A 21,541-nucleotide genomic window follows, 5' to 3' on the forward strand; every position below is an offset into this window, starting at 1 on the left:
GTTTTTTCAGAAAAGCCTCAAAGAAGCTTGAATGACTCTCTGTGGGGTAACCTTTCCACAGTCAGGATCTGCACAGAAAGCTGTGCCCTGACTGGAGCCCCGTTTGGTACCACAGAACCTAGGGTTACCAGCATCTGAAGGGACGGAAGACTATCTTTACTACCCTCTTCTTCTATATAGTGATAGCTCTAATAAATGGCATTTTAAGCAATACTTGACAGAGAAAAACAAGAGCCTGACTGCCTTTTTTCCTGGCATTCTAATGGACTAGCACCTCCTGGTTCAAAACACCCTTCAGGAATTCAAGGAGGCCATTTTCAAACCCAGGCATACGCAACACGTCTGGCTACCAAAGCTCTGCGACTGGACCTATGCTAGCCAACTCGCTTCTTCCACACAGGCGATGTCAGCTCTACTGCAGACACACAGAAAAACAGTGTCACCTGTTACACCACCATACAATGAGACCTCACTGCTCTAGGCAGTTTCTGATGAGGCTCATCCAGACGCTGAAGCAAGTCTACTGGATTTCCCACTTCTCCAAGCAGAGCAAAAAGTTCCCAAAAAGGAAGCACAATGACAAATGACCTCAGCCCTCTTCTGTCTCACCTCTAGTCACACTGTGTAGGGCTGCAGAACCGGAGTTGCACTTGGCTTCTCCTTCCCTCCTACTTCTACCATCCAGCTCTTTTTCAATCATCCTAACTCCACCACAGAAATGGATGCCTCTTTCCAAGACCGGACCAATGCAGTTCACATTTCCAGTGGACCTCATTATTATGCTGAAACCACAAGTCTACCTTCCTGACCATCCCATTGATGCCGTTTGTCACTATATGCCTAGAGCCCAACCTTGTTGGTTTTGCAGAGGTTTTTCCTGTTCATTGCGGAATTCCACGGGATATTCCTCTGTTGGTCTCAGAGCAAAAGTCCCTTGCCAGTCCCAGAATTTATGCCTTGCCTTGCACCCTAGTTGTTCTCCTTTAAGGACAAGCTTGAGATTATAAATTTTCAGGTGGTGGTAACAAGCCCATTGGGCTGCGGTTATCGGACCAGGAGGTGCAGGTTCCTCCACTGATTACAAAAATGCAAGTATTACAGTGTCACAGAGGTGTTCAGATACAGCAGAGCAGCCTGGCAGCTGACACCTGCTGAGAATGCAAAAACATGTGCCTCCACGTTATTTATAAACGACTGAAGTCAAACTCTATGCAAATCAATATATGGCCCAAAGCTGAAAGGTTATTTTGCAGGAAATGTTAGCAACTTCTCAGAAAGGCGTATCTACAGATACACGTAAAACAATTCTTTTATCCCGGTCCTTGCAGTAACCAATGATACTTTTCTACTGTGAACTGTTCACTTCGCAAAAACCCTAAAGTTTTCCATTGTTTTATGAAATAACCTCAGCTGTGAAAATAATCTTAGAACTGTAGAGTGGCAAGCTTTACTGTTTTTGAAAGCAAATGCTTTTCTAAATACATGCTTTAGAAAAAACATTCTTACTTGTACTTTCGAGTTAATAATCCAAAATATTGTAATTAGGTACTTCTTAACATTTTTACCTATTCTTTCAGTCATTTTCTAAAAATACCAACACATTTTGGTCATTTCATGAAATGACCAATTTCACAATATGCAAATACACACACAAAACCACAAATATCTGTTCATTTTGTGAGCTACCACTCACTTGCATAACAACACAAAACGGTTCTGTATCGTCGACCGGATAGAACCGAGTGCCTCAGTTTCAGGAATCCTTTCTGAATACAATATTTTAGGTGTAGCAAAATGATCAGCAATTCATTACAAGAGAAGGCAGGGCCGGACTGGAATCAAAAGCCGCGTGCAGCGTGCGTGTCTGGTCATAGGCCAGGAGACAGCGACCAGCGGTGTGGCAAATGCATGCATTTTTTTAGTATAGATCTGAATTTTCCTCTCGGGAGAGACACCTAGAAAGAAGCAGGAAGAAGAGATCTGAAAAAAGAGACGTATTCAATAGGGTTAAATGCAAGAGCATAGTAAGAGGCAGCCTCTTTGTGCTTGCAAATCTGAAGGGACTTGCAGGAAGGAATTAAATTGTCCTTGACTGAGAACAGAGTAAAACCCAAGAGGGCTAAGGGCGTAGAAGGGAGCATGAGGAGATGGTGGCTGTTCCCAGTGTTTCCACAGCTGGGTTTTTTTTGCATGTGTGGTGTTGCACAAGTAACTCAAATCCTCATTAAACAAAATCGTGAACCACACATTATTAGTTCCCTTTCAAAGGAATGGGAGCTGGAATGACAAAGTTAAAGCATAGCTTTAAGTGCTTTCTAAAACACCGCCTAATATTCAGAGGTGTTGAAAACTCAAACCTTCTTAAAATCTTTTTTTTTTTTTTTTATTACTATTATATGGTATGAATAAATGCAAGAGGTCAGGAGCTGTTTTCTGGACATCAGAGCACGTGGCATGGCGTGTCTCGTCCATACAGCTGAAGTCTCTCTTCCTACAGACAAGTGTGTCCTCAGCTACAGGAAGAGTCCCTGGCCCTTTCTGGCCCATGAATTTGCTGGGTGTTATATGGGATAGCAGATAAATATATGTAAGAAATTCTTAAAGATCACTGTCTTAATGCGATAATGCTCTGACTTCCTCATCCTATCCAAATAACACAATCACCTAGATTTTTGCCAATGTTCTATTATGAAGTTGATTCTGTCTTGTATTTCAGCACTGAGAGAAAATTAAGCAAGTACTGAGCTATAAATGATGACAACTGATGAAGCTTAATACCTCCCTCACTCCGTTAACCAGCATGTTATTCTCTCTTAGTATTTTACTGTTTTCTTGGAATTAAGAGGGAATCACAGCAAGCAGAGTGGCTCCAACTTACTACTCGGTTTCAGGTGTGTTATCTCCAGCTGTTTCATCTCAGGTTTTCCCACCACTTGTTCTGGTTGTGGCAAAAGCACGAGCGAAAGTAATTCCATCTGTATGTGCATGAGAAGCAAATCCTGGAGTATAACCATGTCAGCAGTCCCATGAGGGTCTGAAGACACAGCGGAGTGTGTTTTCAGTTCACCGTAAGAAGGCACAGAGAGCAGTCATGGATAGCAAGACTGTAATCTTCCTCCTGATTCTCTCTTTTATGGGCCAGTTTCCTGGTAAGAAAATTCAATTTATTTTCCTTTGTATTACAATTCTTCTGCAATATGGTTTAGCTGAACAGAATGTTTTCAAGGTGTGTAGGACTTCCATACGCTGTCTTTGAAGTAGCAGGTCAAGAAAAACATATTCACCGACTGTCAGAGTGGGTTTATTTCTTGTCTCCTATTACTCTTCTGCTAGTGGAGATTCACTGACATTGGTGAACTTGTCCCTTAAATATTCTGAGAAAAATGAGATTACAACCAGGGCCTCAGAAGTGATAGCCTGCAATAACTGTGTGGCATATGGCATTGCTATCACTTTTCATGCTGCTTTTATGATAACAGGCTCTGAGATGAATGCTTGGAATATTCAACTTAGTTTGAATCAATCTATTTCTAATCAACAGCCATCTGTAAAAGCTCTTTCCTGAGAAGCATGAGGGGAAAAAAAAACAAACTCTGCTGGGAAAATCCAGGAAGTATTTTGTGGGTAGAAAGTATGCCAAGTTTAGGGGTCTGGAATGCTTCCAAGCCTCAGCACCATGTAGATGCTAGCTCCTACTACGTCCTGGCTTCACTTTGGGAAGACACACATCTGCAGTCTCTCCTGAACCGGAACAGAGCTGGGTGTGGCCAACCTCCAGGCTGGGCAACTGGCTAACAGGATGCCTGTATTATTATACACACCTGCAGTGAAGCCCTGGCACAGCCTGTGGGAATCTCATTTTCTTCTCTTGAGCCTGCAGATGGGATGTTGCTGCTCTGCTGCAATGCTCTGTGCTTCGCAATGCCTGACTTTCAAGTGCATTTGTTTCTGCTGTCTGTCAGGTAGGTAGGGAGGTGTTGGTCAGCCAGAAGCAGCACCGGCAGATGCAGCTGGGCAGAAGATAAGTGAAGAAGGGAAATAGGTGGATGATCATATCATCCCTACAAGAACTAGCACAGGGTGAGGTAAAGGGGTTTGCTGTTTGGTCTTAGGGTATGTCAAGACTACCCACAGTAAGAGAGGAGTGATGAACTGACTGGGATTTGGGCTCCTGCAGCCCTACGCATCTCAGTAAGTGTCCACGTGCCCCACATTCATTTAGCTGGAGCTTGTCTTTGCTTCTTGTTGATACTGCCCTCAAAGTACTGAAACTCCTCTTTCAAATATATTCCACGGTTCAACTGTCAGGAATTTCAAGCTGAAGATGAGGCTTGCCTTAGTAGGAACATTGGACAAATGCGAGAGTTGCGATTGTGCATTTTAACCTCTGATACCTGACTTGAAAACAGGAAGATACCCCAGTGTCTGCAGCGGGTGGAGCTGGGAAGGGCCTGGGCTTCACGGCTTGTGATCTTGGATAACTTCCACCACCTCTCTGGTGCTCTGTGCTCAATCCCTAAAGCTGGGATAACATTTTTTTTTGCTTCACTAGGGCAACGCGGGTCTGGAAAGACTGTCAGGTAACAGCAAATTCAGTCCATGGACTTGGGTGCTGTACAATGTGTGGCATAATTTAACCAAACTCCATCCCAAAGCTTGTTGGGTTTCTTGCTCCTAGTACTTACCCAGAGTTGCTTCAAAACACACCTTTCCCAGCATCTTGATTAAGCTTCTAAGCTGAATATTTTCGTGGCTTTTTCACACCAGGCACCAGTGTAGAATTTTAGCCAAAACAGGTTTCACCTCCAGGCTACTCAAGGGGAGTAGCTATCTGCCTCTTCAGCTAGCTTTTTCTTCCTCTCATAAGATAGGAGCCCCACACTCCCAGTAGCCTTTCGTTGCACTTGATATTGTGGGAAGCCAAAATAACTGTAGTAATAATGGGAACTTATAAATTGTTACCTGTACAAAGTCTGCAGATCTCAAATGCCCTGGTCTTGCTCAGTGAAGGTACTACCTTAAACCTGTGAATAGCAATCCATTTGTACCTTGAGGCATGAACTTTTTATCCCTTCTGCTTTCTCTAATTAAGATTTTCATTGTTAGTTTGGTTCAGCTGCAGACATTATAAGCTTCCCTCTCCTTTCCTCGCAGAGATGATGCTGACAGCGGAGCTGCGGTGTCACTGCATCCAGACTGTCACAGGATTAATGTTGCCAAAGCACCTGGCCAACGTAGAAATCATTCCTAAGGGCCCACACTGCAACGCTGTGGAAATCATGTAAGTAAAGTCGGCAGGCAAGAGAAGTTATGGCTTATGAATGCTGAAGACTTGGCAGCCCTTAAGGTTATAATTCTCAGCCTTGTCTGCGTCCTCCTCTGACCTCCTCAGGTGCCAATATTAACTAAAGTGAAATGTTCATTCCACTGCAGAGCAACACTGAAGAACAGCCAGCAAATCTGTTTAGATCCCCAGGCCAAATGGGTGAAGATGATAATTAACAGGATTCTACACAGGTAACTGCCAGGATTACCTAGTAACTGGAATTATTTTGCCAAAGGGCATGTTTTCTCCAGTATAAACATCAACGTGTGTGCAATCTTCAGCGCTCTTCCACTGAGACCCATTTGAGTAGTGCAGGGCTAGGAATACGGGAGGACTAGATTTAGTTGATCTTTGGACAAGGCAGAAACAAGGCCTACCTGACATACCTCAGTAATTTAAAACAAACTGTTACGTGTCATACTTTTCAAACAAGTATATTGATCCAGGGTACCTCAGGGTTGTGTTCAGCTCCACATTGCCAAGGGCAATGTTTGGGCTTTCTGGAGGAACAGTCTTGGAAGCAATACAGAAGTGTTGTTTAGCACTGCCCTGCGCCAACTGGTCTGCCCGAGAGACAAGATGATCATTAGGACAAGCTTCTCTTGTGTTTGTGGGTGGGTGCATCTCCTCGGAGATAAATTACACACAATAGCTATCTGGGCAAACTTATTCTAGAATACTTTCAAGTGATTTCCTCCTAGTGCAAATTAAACAAACACTCAGCTAAAAAGAAACAAAAAAGAAAATAATTGTTTTATTTTCCACTAAAAGGGACTTTGTTTTTGTCTGGTTTCGGTGTTTGTAAATTAATCTCACTGTTTTGTGCCTGCTGTAATTCATTACAATATCTGTATTACAGTTCATCCAAGAAACGGCGTCAGTAAAGGAAACAGAGGCATCTCTGCGAGCAAGAGAAAGCTGCATAGAAATGCCATTAGCCTTTAAGTGTCTCTAGGGTCAGAGTATTCATAATTTCACTCTAGTTTTTTCTATCCTCACTGCTCTCCATGCACAGACTGTTCATCTGCAAAAGGAAACTGCTGGGCTCAATAGGCTGTCACAGCACTAGCAGACTCTGGTATTTTATGGCAAAATCTTACACAGTGCTTAACTGCAGAGGCATTTAAAGCAGTATCCTAACCAAACCCTAGCCTTGCATTGGTCAGCTGGAAACACCTGCACAGGTTTAGCAACACCACGGATTCAGCATTCACTGAACTTGTAGTTATACCAAATCATCTCTAAGCTTCCTTCTGAAGGACTATGAAGTAGTTTTGTCTAGTTTAAGAGGGCTGTAGTTTTCAAAGTAAAGAAATATTAACCAAAGGAGAGTCTTACTGAAATAAAAATAAAAATTTAAAAAAGAAAAGAAAGGGAAAAAGGAACTTCTTGATATCAATAAAAACCTTGCTTAGAGGCAATATGGGCAATGAATGAAACAAATGCTGTAAGATTTCAGTGTTTAAAACTGTTTTTTTGGTGTTATGCATATTAAATATACCTCTAACCTTAAAACAGCAGAGTCATAGTAATTCTGTTTTTGTCACCAAGCTATCAATGTCACAAGGACTCTTCCATAAAAAGGTTTTTAGAAGCCATCAATTCAACTTTTCATAAATGAAATGTGAAGAAAATGTGTGTCAAATCTCTCTAATGTTTTCAAACATGCTCAGAGTTTTGCTACCTGCAAACCATTGTTAGGGTTTATTCATAGTGCACCAGGGGCTGAAAAGTAAATAAAAATTTACCATAAGGACAAGAAGACTGTACGCAATATTCTGAATTGCTATGTCTGTTTTTACAAGAAAATAAACTCGATTTTAAATTTATTTTCAGTAATGACAGTTTTGCTAAAATACGTTTCCTTTTCCCGTTAAATAACATATTTGAATACTATCTTGTTTTCAAAATTACAAGTGCCCGTTCCCCACCTGAACACAGGCGCATTTTTGGTTCTTATGTGTGCAAGAGATCATGACATCACCATTGAGTTCTAACACTGTAGGTCTCCAAGCACATGAGAGATGATGTCTCAACTGTGTAGCATGAGAGGCTATTTAAGGACTACCTGACTACTTAACAAATGAAAGAACAAACGAAACGAAACGAAACCAAACCAAACCAGATTTGCTATTAAGACCTTACACTTACAGATAACTGAAAAAGTTTCTGCAAGAAGAATTTTCTTCCAAATATATTGAAAAAGATGCTGATCTAGTCAATTAATTAGAAACAAAACTGTTGATCTTTTTATCAGTGTTTGGATTAAAAGAATATTTCTTTCAGTTTTAACTGAAATAAGGTAGCTTTTTTGATCAGTTTACTTTGCCAAGAGCACACTCATACCAAGTTGGTACTGGGAGCACATACGCACATTACAGTAGGAGTTGAGAATGAGAAATGTCTCATAAATGCAGTTTTGCTCTCTATGCTAAACCGAAAATTGCTATCTCAGATTCAAATTTTTGTCTCTGCAGACAGCCAGTGGCTGCACTGACACAGAGGATTAATACAACGGATGCAGAGAAACAGCAAATGAATCTCCTTCCAAGCCTCTAGGAAACAAAAAAACACATGCTAGCCAAATGTCACTGCCCCTCTCTGGGGCATCATCTTGAACAGATTTAAGGTTCCTGCCCTCACATCTGCCATGCAAAAATTCTTGCAGAAACATGACTCCTCAAATACTTAAAAAGTTCTTCTAACTTCCAATCTACCTTTGCCCAGAATTAATTCAACTCTCAATGTTTTTCCACTGCAGTCCCTCTGCATAATAGGTCTTTCCTTCCTTCCCCAATAACATCTCTGTAAAAAGCCCCTACAGTCCTTTTCGACAGCATAAACCCTTTATTGCAGAATATAAATACTTCACTCTTCTAATCACCCTCATAGTTGTTCTCTTCTGATTCAAGCTAATCTTTTTCAAACATAAATAATAATCTTTCAGGTGAAATATTGATCTTGTCACGAAATGATGATACCTAATTTCAAAAACATGGATTGTTATGGCTGCTTGCTGGCAGTTTAATTGCACTGTAGACAGTTGTCCAGACAGAAGAGTGGATTTCAGCAGAGGCAGTATTGATGGCCCTTTTATCATCAGGCAGGTATCGTACTACAAATGAGAAAAGGCAGAAGCCGAACCACCCTAATAGTTTTGAAGTATCCAAGTTTCAAAGGACACGGGAGGTGATCTGGCTAACTATGGGAGGAGGGGAGAAGGAGCAACAGGACATCTGTACAGTAGAACAAGATAAAGTTCAGAGGAAAACAACAAAGACAGTAAGAGTTATAGGATGAGAAAGTCTGCTGGTTTTGGCTGGGATAGAGTTAATTTTCTTCACAGTAGCTAGTATGGGGCTGTGTTTTGGATTGGTGCTGGAAACAGCGTTGATAACACAGGGGTGTTTTCGTCACTGCTGAGCAGCGCTCACACAGCCTCAAGGCCTTTTCTGCCTCTCCCACCACCCCACCAGCGAGCGGGCTGGGGGGGCGCAAGAAGCTGGGAGGGGACACGGCCGGGACAGCTGACCCCAGCTGACCCAAGGGATATCCCGCACCATATGACGCCACGCTCAGCATATAAAGCTGGGGGAAGAGGAGGAAGGGGGGCACGTTCGGAGTGACGGCGTTTGTCTTCCCCAGTAACTGTTACGCGTGACGGAGCCCCGCTTTCCTGGAGATGGCTGAACACCTGCCTGCCCATGGGAAGGAGTGAATGAATTCCTTGTTTTGCTTCGCTTGCGTGCGTGGCTTTTGCTTTGCCTGTTAAACTGTCTTTATCTCAACCCACGAGTTTTCTCACTTTTACTCTTCCGATTCTCTCCCTCATCCCGCTGGTGGGGAGTGAGCGAGCGGCTGTGTGGGGCTTAGTTGCCGTCTGGGGTTAAACCACAACAGAAACAAGTAAGCAGAATAGGTCTTTTTAGCCTGGAAAAGAGATGACGGAGGGAACATGACAAAATTCTGTAATGCTGTAAATGGCATGGTTAAGGAGAACAAGGAATGGTCGATCACCAATTCCAATCTAAAAGAAAAACAGGGCGAAAAATGAAGGTAGCAGGTGGCAGGTTCAGCAGAAACTAAAGGACTGTGTTCTTCTTACAACAAATGCTTAAGCTGTGGGATTCTTTGCTACACCTATTTGTGGATATTAAATGCTTCCAGGGGTTCAGGCAGTAAGTAGACAAATTAATGAGGGAAAATCCTGTAGGCCTGTTTATCAGAAAGATGCTGTCTTTGGCTCAATTTGAAGTTCCTCAACTTCAAATTCCTGGCATCTGGAAAAAATACAGAGGAAAAGTAATAATGTAAAGTGTTTTTATATGTTTTCCCTATTCTTTCCCAAGCATTCTTTATCGGTCACTATAAGTGTCAAGACACTGTTCTAGATGAACCTGTAATGAGACGCGATGTAGCTGTTGTTATGCTCTTTTGTCCTAAGGCCCTGAAATGTCATGGTGTTTCCAGGATACAAAATAAGGCCTCTGTTGGCTTGCGTTTTATGAGCAGCTGAAGAAATCTCCCCTATACACTAAATGAAACGAAGGAGGCAATAAAACAGAGCAGCTTCTTTCACAAAGTATGCTGAGTCAATCTTCCGATCCTCATGCTGCTGATTTCATATCCTAGATTGACCATAGGAATAGCAATGTCAGCATGAAAAAAAGGAAACTATAATTTCCACTGTGGAAGGATGATTTAGAAACTTCACAGCATGATGAGGAAGCGTAACTATAGTCTTGAAAGATTACACCATTACTGCGTATCAGAACCATGTTAGACCTGGTGCATAGATTCTGCTTGAATTAATCACGTCCAGTAAACTACAGAAAACATACTCTTTCAGAAACTTCTTCCGCTGATTTGAATCAGGTTTCCTTGTTCCTGGAACCCAATTTAATATGATTTATCTGCTTAACATGCGCATTTATCAGTGTTAATTTATCAGTCAATGAGGACTCGGCACTTGATGGCCTGTTGCTTTGCCCTCTGTTCCTGGGAGCCAGTGAAGAGGGCTTTCCCCAGGCAGTTATATTGTGCTTGCAGTAGTAGCAGACAGGAGATAGGTACCTAATTAAAGATCGGTCCCTTTAAACACAAAAAAGTTCAGGTGTTAAAAGCATCACAGGTAGACTTTCCTCTCCTTTTAGTCAATTTTGAAGTGATTTGAAAAAAAAGTTTTGTCTCTGTATGCAGTATTTTCACTGACATTTAAAAACATTCTTCTCCATCTTGGGTGGGGGAGGAAGTAAAAATTTTTCCTATGGACAAATCTTTTCAAGCAGAACGCAGTGGCTGGTGTTTTTTTGTTTTGGTTTGGTTTGGTTGTTTTTTTCAAAAACAGCAAATAAGAATTTTCAAATCAAATAAAGAGAATTCTTCATCACTGTGATTTCCCAAAATGATCAATTGGCAATTGCAATAAAAAATTGCTCAGCACATTATTATTTCCATAATTGGTATTCATAATGTCATAATTTATTCCATAAACTGGTATAGCAGTGCTATATTCAGTCTTTCCTGGGAAGCTTTGCCCATCTTGACATGAGTATCTGCACCATTTTAACCTCTCATGAAGCATTTTCTTGATCCAGGGTTATAAAAAGCCAATGATAAATATGAAACAAATTGTCCTCATTCAGACAGTCACCATCTCAGTGCATCTTTTCCATCTGCACATTCTGAGTAATGTAATAATGTTGTCACTGAGCTGAAACCACCAAAAAACAAGGCCAAGTTATGAGATAATATTGGTGCTGAGTAAATTGGTGTGGTGAATGAAAACAATTAGCTACAGCTCCTCGGACACTTGCTAACAGAGACACTAAATGGTGCCAACATAAAAACATACATTATACCACACTGCCAACAGGGCTATTTAGGAGCCTGAAATATAGCATCATTCATGTACTGCCACAATTTTTTACGGGAAGGTAGCCGCAGAGTCTGAATTCTGCACTTCTTGTCCCAGCATTCTTCTTCTTGTTCCTAATGCCAAGTTTACGTAAGACTGGCCATCACACTAAGCATTGCTGCAGGAGCATGCCAATGAGTGCATAGCGCCAGGGTGAGATAACATTCAGACCGGACCAGCTGAAACGTGCTTTGTAAAGCCATATACAGGATGCTGCATCCTTATTGTTGTTGCAGTCTGTGCCGTCTTTGGATATCTTAAGGTTTTAATAAGGTAAGCTGCTTTATGATTCTTTCTCAGTGAATTACGGGATAAATTGTTCTATGAAAAACAGGAGTAAGTGGTCACTAGAAGACTTCTGCATTCAAAAGGCTTAGTGTGGCCACTGCAAAGGTTGTGATTTGTGAAGGAATCAGGTCAGCATTCTGAAATGGATCCAGTTAATGAGAATGAAAGCACCAATGATTCTGCATTAAAAGCCCTTGTGTAAGCCTTTAGATCAAAACCCCAACAAAGTTAACTGTAGCCTTCTTACCTCCTTCCACAGGCTTCACGTGAGGCCTCTAATTCTAGGGTGCTCTACTTCCCAGTTACATGCTACTTCCCAGCTCAGATAATACAGGTTCCACAGAAAGAGCTGATACGAATAGTTTCTTAAAACAGCTGAAGAGAAGATTAATGAGAAAAACTGATCCAAAGGGGAAAGCACCTGGACAAGTCCAGACTAGAAGGAAGAGAAAGAAGGATTAGGAAACAAAAAGGAAATCTGGAAAATAACGAAATAGTAAAGATTCCTTAGAGGGTGTGATATCTTCCTGCTCCTGTCTGCACTGGCCTGACTCGTTACAGCATTAGTTTTGGCACTCTAAATTATTACCCATGTCATCATATGTCAGAAGAAAATGTGCCATTCTGATGCCAGATGTAGGAAATTATGTGGGAAATACTGATTCACTGCAAGGAGAAGAGTATATTCATAAAAACTGACCTGTGAGGCTTGTGGCACACTAAATAAAAAAAGCCTACTTTCAGTATTAAATTAAAATGGTGAATATGCATGTAATTCTTCAGTCATATGCAGAGTCAAAATCAGAAAAGAAATGTAAATTTTTTTTAGCCATTTTGATATTTTGAATACCAGCACTTGGGGCTTGAAACAGCCACTTCTGTCCAGTGCTTCATTCTAAGCCACAAGGGAGCAAATGTCCATTGTTCAGCAAGACAAGATTTCTTGGTAATGATAATATCTTTATTAGATTTAATCGTAATGATAATACCTTTATTAGACCAACTACTTTATGTGGGAGAAATAAGTATATGGACCACAAAGCCTTCATCATGCCACTTTTATATCTGCTTATATAGTGAAAATACCTAGGTTATTTAACTGCCCAGTAGAGTTTTGTGGTTTTTTGACAGAAAGCTCAGGATGCATTTCAAGAACAACACTCTCAAACCACTGTGTACTGCAGGCCACATTTCACTCTGTCACATTAGTACAATGACGGAGTTCCACATAGATGTATGAGAGCAAAAAGAATACTTTTCTTAACTTTAGAGCCTTCTTCAGTGAGGAACTGAGTGTCCGCTCTACGGGAGGTAATGACCTATTATCACCCCTGGCTTAACGATGGGGAAACTGAAGTCATAAATATCCCAGAACTGTGACCAAGGTCTCCTCCCTTCTAAAGCCATACACCGTTGGAGGACTGTCCTCCCAGTTCTTTAAATCAGCAAATGACTGCATTCAGGGATCTTTCCTACAGACACAAAAATCTTCTCTTGTCAACAAATAGAACATCGTGGTAATATGATTAGAAAATTTTATAGGCACACATGTGCTCTTTACCAATTCGTTCAGCCTAAATGGAAGAGAAAACTCTTCCATTGGATTTTTTCATACCGTCCAGCAGGAAGGAATGGTAAAAACAGTTCTTATTGAGAAATACAATAAAGCACACAAGATGTACATTTCTACCAAACTTCTGTTCTCATTTATTTTTATTCTTACTCTGTTTGACACACAAGCTTTTCTAGCAGCAGGATTGCATCTGGGTTGCGCTACGGCAAAGTCTTGCCCTTTTTTTTTTGCGCCAGAACTGTAGCTTAGCACTCTTTTCTGTACAAAATAGCAATGGGCCTTTGCTGTTTGAACAATCCTTTCTACATTATCAGCCTGTTCTCGAACCCTGTGAAGGAAAGCTGGGTAGTTAAAGGGTGGATGTCTGGTGCTAACGAGAAAGACTTCCCTAGAGCTCTTCTTCAGTAGGTGTGCTATGGCAAGGATTGCGATTTCCGATTCCTGAAATCTCATGGGATTTTTCCCATGATCTGAATTATTTGTCTACTTTTCCAATGACTTTCTGTCCTGCCCCACCTGACATATTACATATCTCAGTCACAAGGTATAAAAAGTTATACCAGCATCATTAGAAAATAGTCTCAAACTTTGTATTTACACTGATATTAAACAGAAAAGTTCAACCTAGAAGTTGCTCCACTGCAGCCAATAGAATTATACTACAGGTGAACGTAGCCTGCAGATGCTTTTGCCTCATGACTGCCATATATCTAAGTACTTGTCCTGTGGATGAACTCATTTATTTGAGTATTTACTATGAATAGCTTACTGAACTATGGAAAATACCAGTTCTCTTTACTTCTGTGCAATAGCAATTTTCCATTTTAGGGTTTTTCCAAAGACACACCCTATTTACTAGTCATCATCTCTTAACTATTAGCAACATTTTCCTTCCGTGGCACATGAATAATAGTATATCGCAATGTTAGGAAGGCATTATATACCTTAAACTCACTACTGGGCAGGAACTGGGTAGCACATTATGATCAAGCTTGACTGTCACCTCTCCTTAAATTCTACTTTTCTGTGGGAGTGCTCTTAGACAAACTATTTTTGAGATTAAATTGTCCCCATGCTCATTCTGGAAGATTTTTATGTACGGAAAGTTTTAGTCACATCTTTTCAATGACAGATGAGTTGTTTTATCCCAAAGTACAAATACTCACACATACACATATCCGCCTGGTAATGCTGTGGTTAGATGAAAAATGAGAAAGATTGAAATGAAAAATATCAGAGCTGACACATCTTAAAAACCTACTTAGAAAAAAAAACAAACTAGCAAGGACATGGATCGGGAAATGAAGATGAAAAATAACTGTGATTTGAGATAAAAGGTTCCAAATATCCTCAAACATTTCCTAGAGTAAATGCCATTTTCAGAAGTGATGTAAGCATGTAAATGTCTCAGTCAGTCAGACTGGAAGCCAGTAGAATCTACGCGGCTAAGAAAGATCATAGGTTATGAATTTAAGATATGAGTAGTATTTGGTGGTAAAACTTGCCGAGGGCACTTATTCTGAAATACGAATGACTTGTTCCAGATCATTCTAACCACTTTGCAAGTAAGAAAAGGCCAGTGTTCACATCTATTTTAACACCAACACAATTATTAATATTACAGTTATATCATTCTAGTTTGGCTTCACGTTTCCCTGTTCAGACAAGCAAAGCGTCACTTTCAAAAAAGTGATGTTTTTACAGCGCTATTAGACGTGGCCATTGAAGTTTAGCATCTTTTTGGAACTTAAGGAGATTTACTAACTGCACTGAGAAAATCTTAGGTTGGCTCAGCATTTGAGGGTGCTGCTCTCTGAAGCTTTAGATAATCCTCTTGAAGGGTATCAATTCAAAGAGGGCCAGATTCATTAAAATCCTACATAATGGCTAAAAGCTTAGAAAAAGAGTTATCATATTCTGCCTGAGCACCTACAGGGAAATTAAAAACCTGTAAATATATTTTTAGAACTCAAGTGCAAACAATAAATGAAACCATTTTTTTTATTCCTTCCCAGAGTGGACCAGGGCACTACATGCACTAAAGACAGGGCTAGGAACAAGACTGGGGACATGACATACGATGCACCAGCCTGCTGTATTGACACAGCACGTATGCTTCAAATTCAGGAAAAAATCATCTTGTAAATATCTCATGGTTTCAGATAGTAAGAATGTATTTCCTTTCTGGCAAAGTTCATATAGAGCAGAATGAAGCAGCTGCAATTCAGATTGCTTCCCTTCATACTGCTAAAACGTATATAAAAGAGTGGCATAAAAAATCTTAAGGTTTTAACAGTCTAAGGAAGGGGAAAAGACTTTTTTTTCCGTATCAGCAAACATTAAATTTTATCTATATTCAGAATGGTAAAAATGTTAAGTCATTTAGGAACACAGCTATGTAACTCAAATTGTAATGTGAAAGCAGATTTTTTAAAAACCACTCTTTTTCTCAAGACAGCTTATTTTATACTGGGAACTGTCTAAGACAAGGAACCCTGTGTTGTCAGGGAAAGTCATATCTTTGATGAAGGGGTTCACTGGAGCATGACAGTGCCGCCATTACACTGCTCGCATCCCACTAGAAGGCTACCCTGGAAAGCTGCACTGTGAGAAGCCACAGTGAAGAATGCGGATCTGCAAGGAGCATTTTTTTTTTCTGCCAGCACATCTACCTCATTTACTGGAAGCCCTCTAGTTAAAAGCTTGCCTGCATGTTAGGGCTTATGCCCCCATAATTATGCTGCTAGAACTGCCTTGTGGTGTGATTGTGTCTGCCCTTGCCTTCTCAAGAGGAAATTGAAAGGATTTTGCAAGCGGCTTTGACGGCCCATTATTCAAAGCTGTGCCACTACCAAAAAGTTAGCAAGGCTGAAGAAGGTGATTTAAAGTAATACCGCTAGTGTAACCTGAAGTAGATTAAAAGAGCTACCATACCTTCTGTTGGCAGAGCTATTGGGCAATGACATTCTCAGCTGCTCCTTGAGATCCAGAAGCCTGGCACAGGTTGGAAGGCTGAGGTACAAATGAGAACAGGCATGGCAATGCTGTTGTCCTGCTAGCTAATACAGGTATGTCAGCGAAGCCCCCCAGGCAATGACACGGCTGGAGCCAACTTCATGAGTTTCTAGGGACAGAGGTCAACTGTTATTGATATTCTTGATTAGCTTAATCGGTGTGACCTGAACATTTTTTTTCTGCAGTCTGTCAGGAAATTAGAAATAAAATTGAATGGTGAATTCTTATCTAACTAGCTTGTAGGGTAGCTATTCTAAATAAGCGCAAGTTTGCTGTTGCATGTTAATGGTTTAAACCTGTATCATACACGTGCACTGAACAGAGAACTCAGGTGTTCACAATCAAAGTCATGGATAATGAAACAAACAAGTTTTAGAATATTAAGAAAAGTGCACCCAGTTACAGCATAGCTGGATGGAGCTGAACATTGTTTAGGTGATCGATACCTGTGTTTTTTGGAAATACCCACCGTAATCAGACTGTGTAAATTAGGTCTGAAATTTCAGAATGTTTCTAATCCATTCTCAGAAGGGATTTAAAATAAATGGCTCATGTTATAAACAGTTTTCTCCACAAGTAATATTTTTAAACTGCACAGAAAATGCACGCTCTTGTAAATGTGCCTGTTCATTATTTTTTTATGCAAACTTATTAACCTGTATGAATATGAATTCCGCTGAGTTTAGTTAATCTACCCCAACATACAACCTTGCCCCAAATTCACCATTACAGTTCATGTTTCTTAGTGTTGTTGAGCCTCAATTCTGAAAACCTCAGCATTTTATATTTAAGCCCACAAATGGCAGCAAATCACATGGCTGACCTTAATAGTACAGATAGTATGGCAGGAACAGTCTTTAAGGAGTTCAGGCAGTCTCCACAGCAAATTCCCTGCTGTGTTTAATGGATTATTCCCACCCACACAAGCCAGTAACCACAGACAGCAAAATAAGATTCACATAACTGCTTCCATCCAAATACAGTAAAATAATTTGTCAACATCCCTTGTAATGAAAAAAAAAAAAAAATCCAAAATTCTATTTTCTGCCTCACACCGAGACTCAAACTTAGAAAACAGAACATGCTAACATGACTTATGTTCCTAACTTTTGCCTCAGCAACCATCTTTATCCCTGACATTCATACTTTATAAGTTTGTAGCAGCGACAAAGTACCTGGCATAAGTTCTATGCATCATCTCACAAATCTCATACACAGGCAGTAGTTAAGTCAATAGCACTGTACAGTCCACATTTTTCAACATCAGCTGTCTATTAAATGGCATCTAATAATAACATTGTCAGATTACAGGCTGCCATTGATTAGGAAATCATTATTTAAACTAAAACATTGACAATATATATTCAGAACCACAGCTTTATTACCCTTTCCGCTCCACCTGCACCTACAACACTGAGGTGAGGACGGAGGTACAGTCCTAGAGTACAAAATTGGGTCCTATGAATAACACCAATGTTTTCCAAAGAGCTGAGCATTCATCAGTTCTTTCCAAAGTCATAAGAATCAGAATATTCAGGCATGTCACTTCAAACCTTGGCTGAAGTGACAAACCCTCTTTAAAATTTAACAGGCCCTCTGCATTTTGAACCTACTTCAGAGATAAAATCGGGACTGGATGAGCATTAAGGAAAGTTCCTCATGCTGAACAGCTAGAAGAACTACTTCACAGTTCATGCAAAACCAGCATTTCCTCAATCCAAACACAGCACATCTGACTGACGCTAGCGTGAGAGGATATACAGGCAAAGAGCTGCTTAGGACTACCCCTCTCACAGCATCTGCACTAGATGAAAACACTTCCGCAGTAAAAAGGAAGAACCCGCTTTCTCAGCATATTAATATTTGAGCATTACTGCATAGAAACATAATCAGAGGACTTTTTCATAATGTTAACAGGGTCAGTTCCCTATTCTGTCCCATTTGTCTGCTACAAAGCGGATTGATTCATGCACAAAACGTTCAGCAGACGTAGCTGTCACGCCAACTGCACACACCCTAGGTTAAGCAGACATAATAAAACAGAACAGGCCCCACTACTCTACCTGATCAGTGCCAGTTGCATCGTTACTACATCCACTGAATCCTGATATGTTCATGTATGATGTTAGGTGGTTGTTACAAATACAGCAATACAGAAAAAATTACGAAATAAAATACATGTTCCTATTCTTTGTGTATCCTGCTATTTACTTATTTCTCATTTGGTTTGCCCTTGAGCGGTTTGCTTGAAAGTATCTGGGGTGTAGTACAGATAATTTTTTCCACATGGATTTACCATGATAGAGGCTCCACAGGGCATGCCAGAGGGATGAACGTCCTCTTGGTTTATCACATGAGGGGCAGTAAGGCCCGAAATCCAGCACTTCAGGTTAGAGTGACAAATAAGGCTCTCCCGGGAGAGCATTGTGACACTCCTAAGAGACTGGGGAATGACTTGCATCCTGTTTAGAGCAATGCTACATGAAGATATTTATACTGAAAAGCCACTATACCAAGTGACCGACATTTAATCTTCTGTGTGTTAATGCCTCAGGATTGCACAGACATAGTCAGCTGCCTGACTGCAGCGAACAGGCTGGAAACCAAAGGAAGGGGGTTAATCACATAACTTTTAGCTCAGTCACAGTAAAGGATGTTTTAAGTATTAGGAGCTTACAAGAGTCTCCTATGGATAATGTGCAGACATATGGCAAGAAATCCCAAGACTGCTGCCTAGCTCAGGCAGTCCATGAAACACAAATCATTGGTAGTACAGGAGCAATTCTGGGAAACTACTGCCACGCACCCAGTCTGTTTTTGTCTTCTTTCCTAAAAATAAGTTTTTGGCTGCCGTCTGGGACAGGAAGCTGGGCTAGATGGATCTTCAGTCTCATCCGGAGTGGCTGTTCTTAGGAAAGTCAGGTGTACTTTACTCTGCAGTCTACCACAATTAGAGGAAGTTGGATTTATCCTTTACCCTCCTCATCTCTCTTGTGGAAAACAGGCACACGGATAGGTGGTATCTTACTGCATTGCAATGACAAAGCACTCTGCATTTTGATGAACCAGGACAGAGCAAACTAAGGTATATGAAAACCCGTCTCCTTCACCGGCACTAGGGAATTGCTGTAGGTAAGCAACCTCTGTCCCCAAGAAAGTCCTGCCTGCACTGGCCACCACTCAACAGACCTTAGTGCATCTGCACACATAATAGTTTCCTCCAGGGGATGGTGTCTATCAGAAACCCCTGTCAGCACATTGTCCTGTCGCAACATGTCTGTCTCGGGAATAGCATGGATTCCAGAGAGAGCTACACCCGGCTTCACCTGACCAGAGCAGCAGATATTTGCAAAAACCCAAGTCTCCAAGACAGGATTTTCACTTGCACTGCCCAGTACACACCAAAGACTGGGACCAAAAGACTGACAACAACCAGTTTCCCTCAAGAGCCGAAAGACGTACTTTACCTCCTGGAATAGATGCCTATTTTATATGTGATTTTTGAAAACTGTGGATCAGTGAAGACTGCTACAATTCTTCCCTCCTGCTCTATGTCTATGTTTTTCTTTAGATGCAAGTAAATCTGCTAGAACAGCAATGGAAATATCTTCTTGTGCAACTCTGGATTTCTGCCTCCCACCCAATTTTCAGCATGGAAGTATATTGCCCAACAAGAAATGCTAGTAAAACAAGACACATCAAAAGCCTTTCATTTTTTTAAAGTCCTCATGGGACTCAGGACTTTTTGCCATCAGTTTTTGAAATTCTCAAAACACTAAGCGTGAAGAAAGTTAAGCTTGAGAGTACCCTAAAAGCTTCAGATACATGCCTATAAATAGTCAAATGTACACAGTCACATTAAACCTATTGTTGCAACTTAAAACTGGATTTAACCCTTGCAACTATTTTTCTTGGAGTAAAAAGTGAAACCGGAAAGAGAGTTTCCATGTAAAGTTCGAGCTTTGAGTAATTAGCATAATAGCCTTTTTGCTGTATTGTAATAAACTTGATGAACTGAAAACATTTATAAGGTATTTAGAGGAATGGCTAGGAAATTGCTTTGTTCTCCATAGCTGCAGACTGTGGAAGCAGAATGCTTTCATGGAGAAATTAGAAATTGCTTACTTTACAAGGGTACTCAAAGATGATGACTATTACCATCTGAATAACATGTCAGTTGTTTGCAATGACCTCTGTGGGAAGCCAGGAAAATTTCTTGAAAAGTATACTCCATTTAGCATTAAAAATAGAGAAACACCTACTGCAGCAAAGCCACAGCCAAGTGTCTTGCTCCATGGATACGAGTTCACTATCCGCTTCCACATCATAGAAAGAGTGCACTCAGAAACTCACTTGCCAAGCTAGCAACAATTATTACAGGGTTTGGGGGTTTTTTGCCAGTACTATTTGAGTAAAGTAGCTGAACACGTTGTCAGTGAAGGCGCTGTATTTCAAGGGGTTTCCACAGTCAGACTAAATAAAAAGCAGGTTCTTAATGCCCTGCACAGAAATGGCTTTGCACAAAAAAGAAATAGCATACAGGTTTTCTGTGTGAAACATCTGGTATAAATAAAGCTCACCTACTGACTTAAGAGATTTATCCTAAGGATAAATTTGTCCTCATCACTCTTGACTTGCATGTCAGCATAAATCTTACTTTTCACCTCAGCCCAGAATTTCCTTCGTGCTCTTACCTGCTAGCAGCACAGCTTCACTTCTGATACCCACACTAAACAACGTAATCTCAGTTAAGATGCTGTACTTGGTACCTACATTTGATGCTTCTCTTCAATGGATTGCTGATACCTCCAATACCTATTTTTAGGATGTCTTGCATATATACTTCTATAACTTTTATTCTATTAGTGACCTTTCAATAAAGTGCTGATTTCCTGTCAGTTTCCAGAATAACACTGTTTCTGTAATATCCAAACAATAAATATAATATATCCCATAGCAATTATTTTTATTTCAACAAGCTTGCTAGTCCTCTCTTCCTCATTCAATATTACCTTTAAATTCCATCTATACTTAAATCCAAATTAAAGTCGCAAAGTGTCCTGTTTGCACAGCAAGGAAAATATGAAGTTTTTTAAAACTACAGGGAAAGCAAACAAATTCAGATCCAGAGAAATGCATTGAACATGGGCTTGCTTTTACAAGGCCTATTTATTCTTTGTCAGACCGTGTTCATGTAACATACCAGATTTTTCTAACTTTTACTCGCGCTTTCATTTTGACCAGCATCTCCTGCTTTCCAGGAACACTACACTCCTCATCATAAGGGTATTAAACTAGATTTTTACATGTAAAATGGACCCTTTTTCTTTCTACACTTAAAACAAACTAGAACATTTTGAGACATTTCTTTATATGTTTTCTCCCATGTCCTTCTCTCCAAGAGAAAAGACCCAAGATCAGC

The 21,541-nt window shown here is 40.5% G+C and overlaps 1 protein-coding gene across 1 annotated transcript; it reads left to right on the forward strand.

Moving 5' to 3' along the window:
• The first annotated feature begins 3,068 nt into the window (after positions 1 to 3,068).
• LOC143160149 (alveolar macrophage chemotactic factor-like) lies at positions 3,069 to 6,828 on the forward strand. Its single transcript, XM_076337693.1, has 4 exons — positions 3,069 to 3,149; positions 5,155 to 5,281; positions 5,434 to 5,517; positions 6,186 to 6,828. Exons 1-4 carry the CDS (start codon positions 3,092 to 3,094, stop codon positions 6,208 to 6,210), a joined length of 294 nt encoding a protein of 97 aa, XP_076193808.1. The 5' UTR covers positions 3,069 to 3,091; the 3' UTR covers positions 6,211 to 6,828.
• Positions 6,829 to 21,541: the final 14,713 nt, after the last annotated feature.

This window comes from Aptenodytes patagonicus, chromosome 4, assembly GCF_965638725.1.
Source record: "Aptenodytes patagonicus chromosome 4, bAptPat1.pri.cur, whole genome shotgun sequence".
NCBI lineage: Eukaryota > Metazoa > Chordata > Aves > Sphenisciformes > Spheniscidae > Aptenodytes > Aptenodytes patagonicus.

Coding starts and splice junctions, on each gene's coding strand:
- LOC143160149 (XM_076337693.1), top strand. CDS start 3,092: ATGGATAGCAAGACTGTAATCTTCCTCCTGATTCTCTCTTTTATGGGC. Junction 3,150..5,154: donor TTTTATGGGCCAGTTTCCTG/GTAAGAAAATTC, acceptor CTTTCCTCGCAG/AGATGATGCTGACAGCGGAG. Junction 5,282..5,433: donor TGCAACGCTGTGGAAATCAT/GTAAGTAAAGTC, acceptor ATTCCACTGCAG/AGCAACACTGAAGAACAGCC.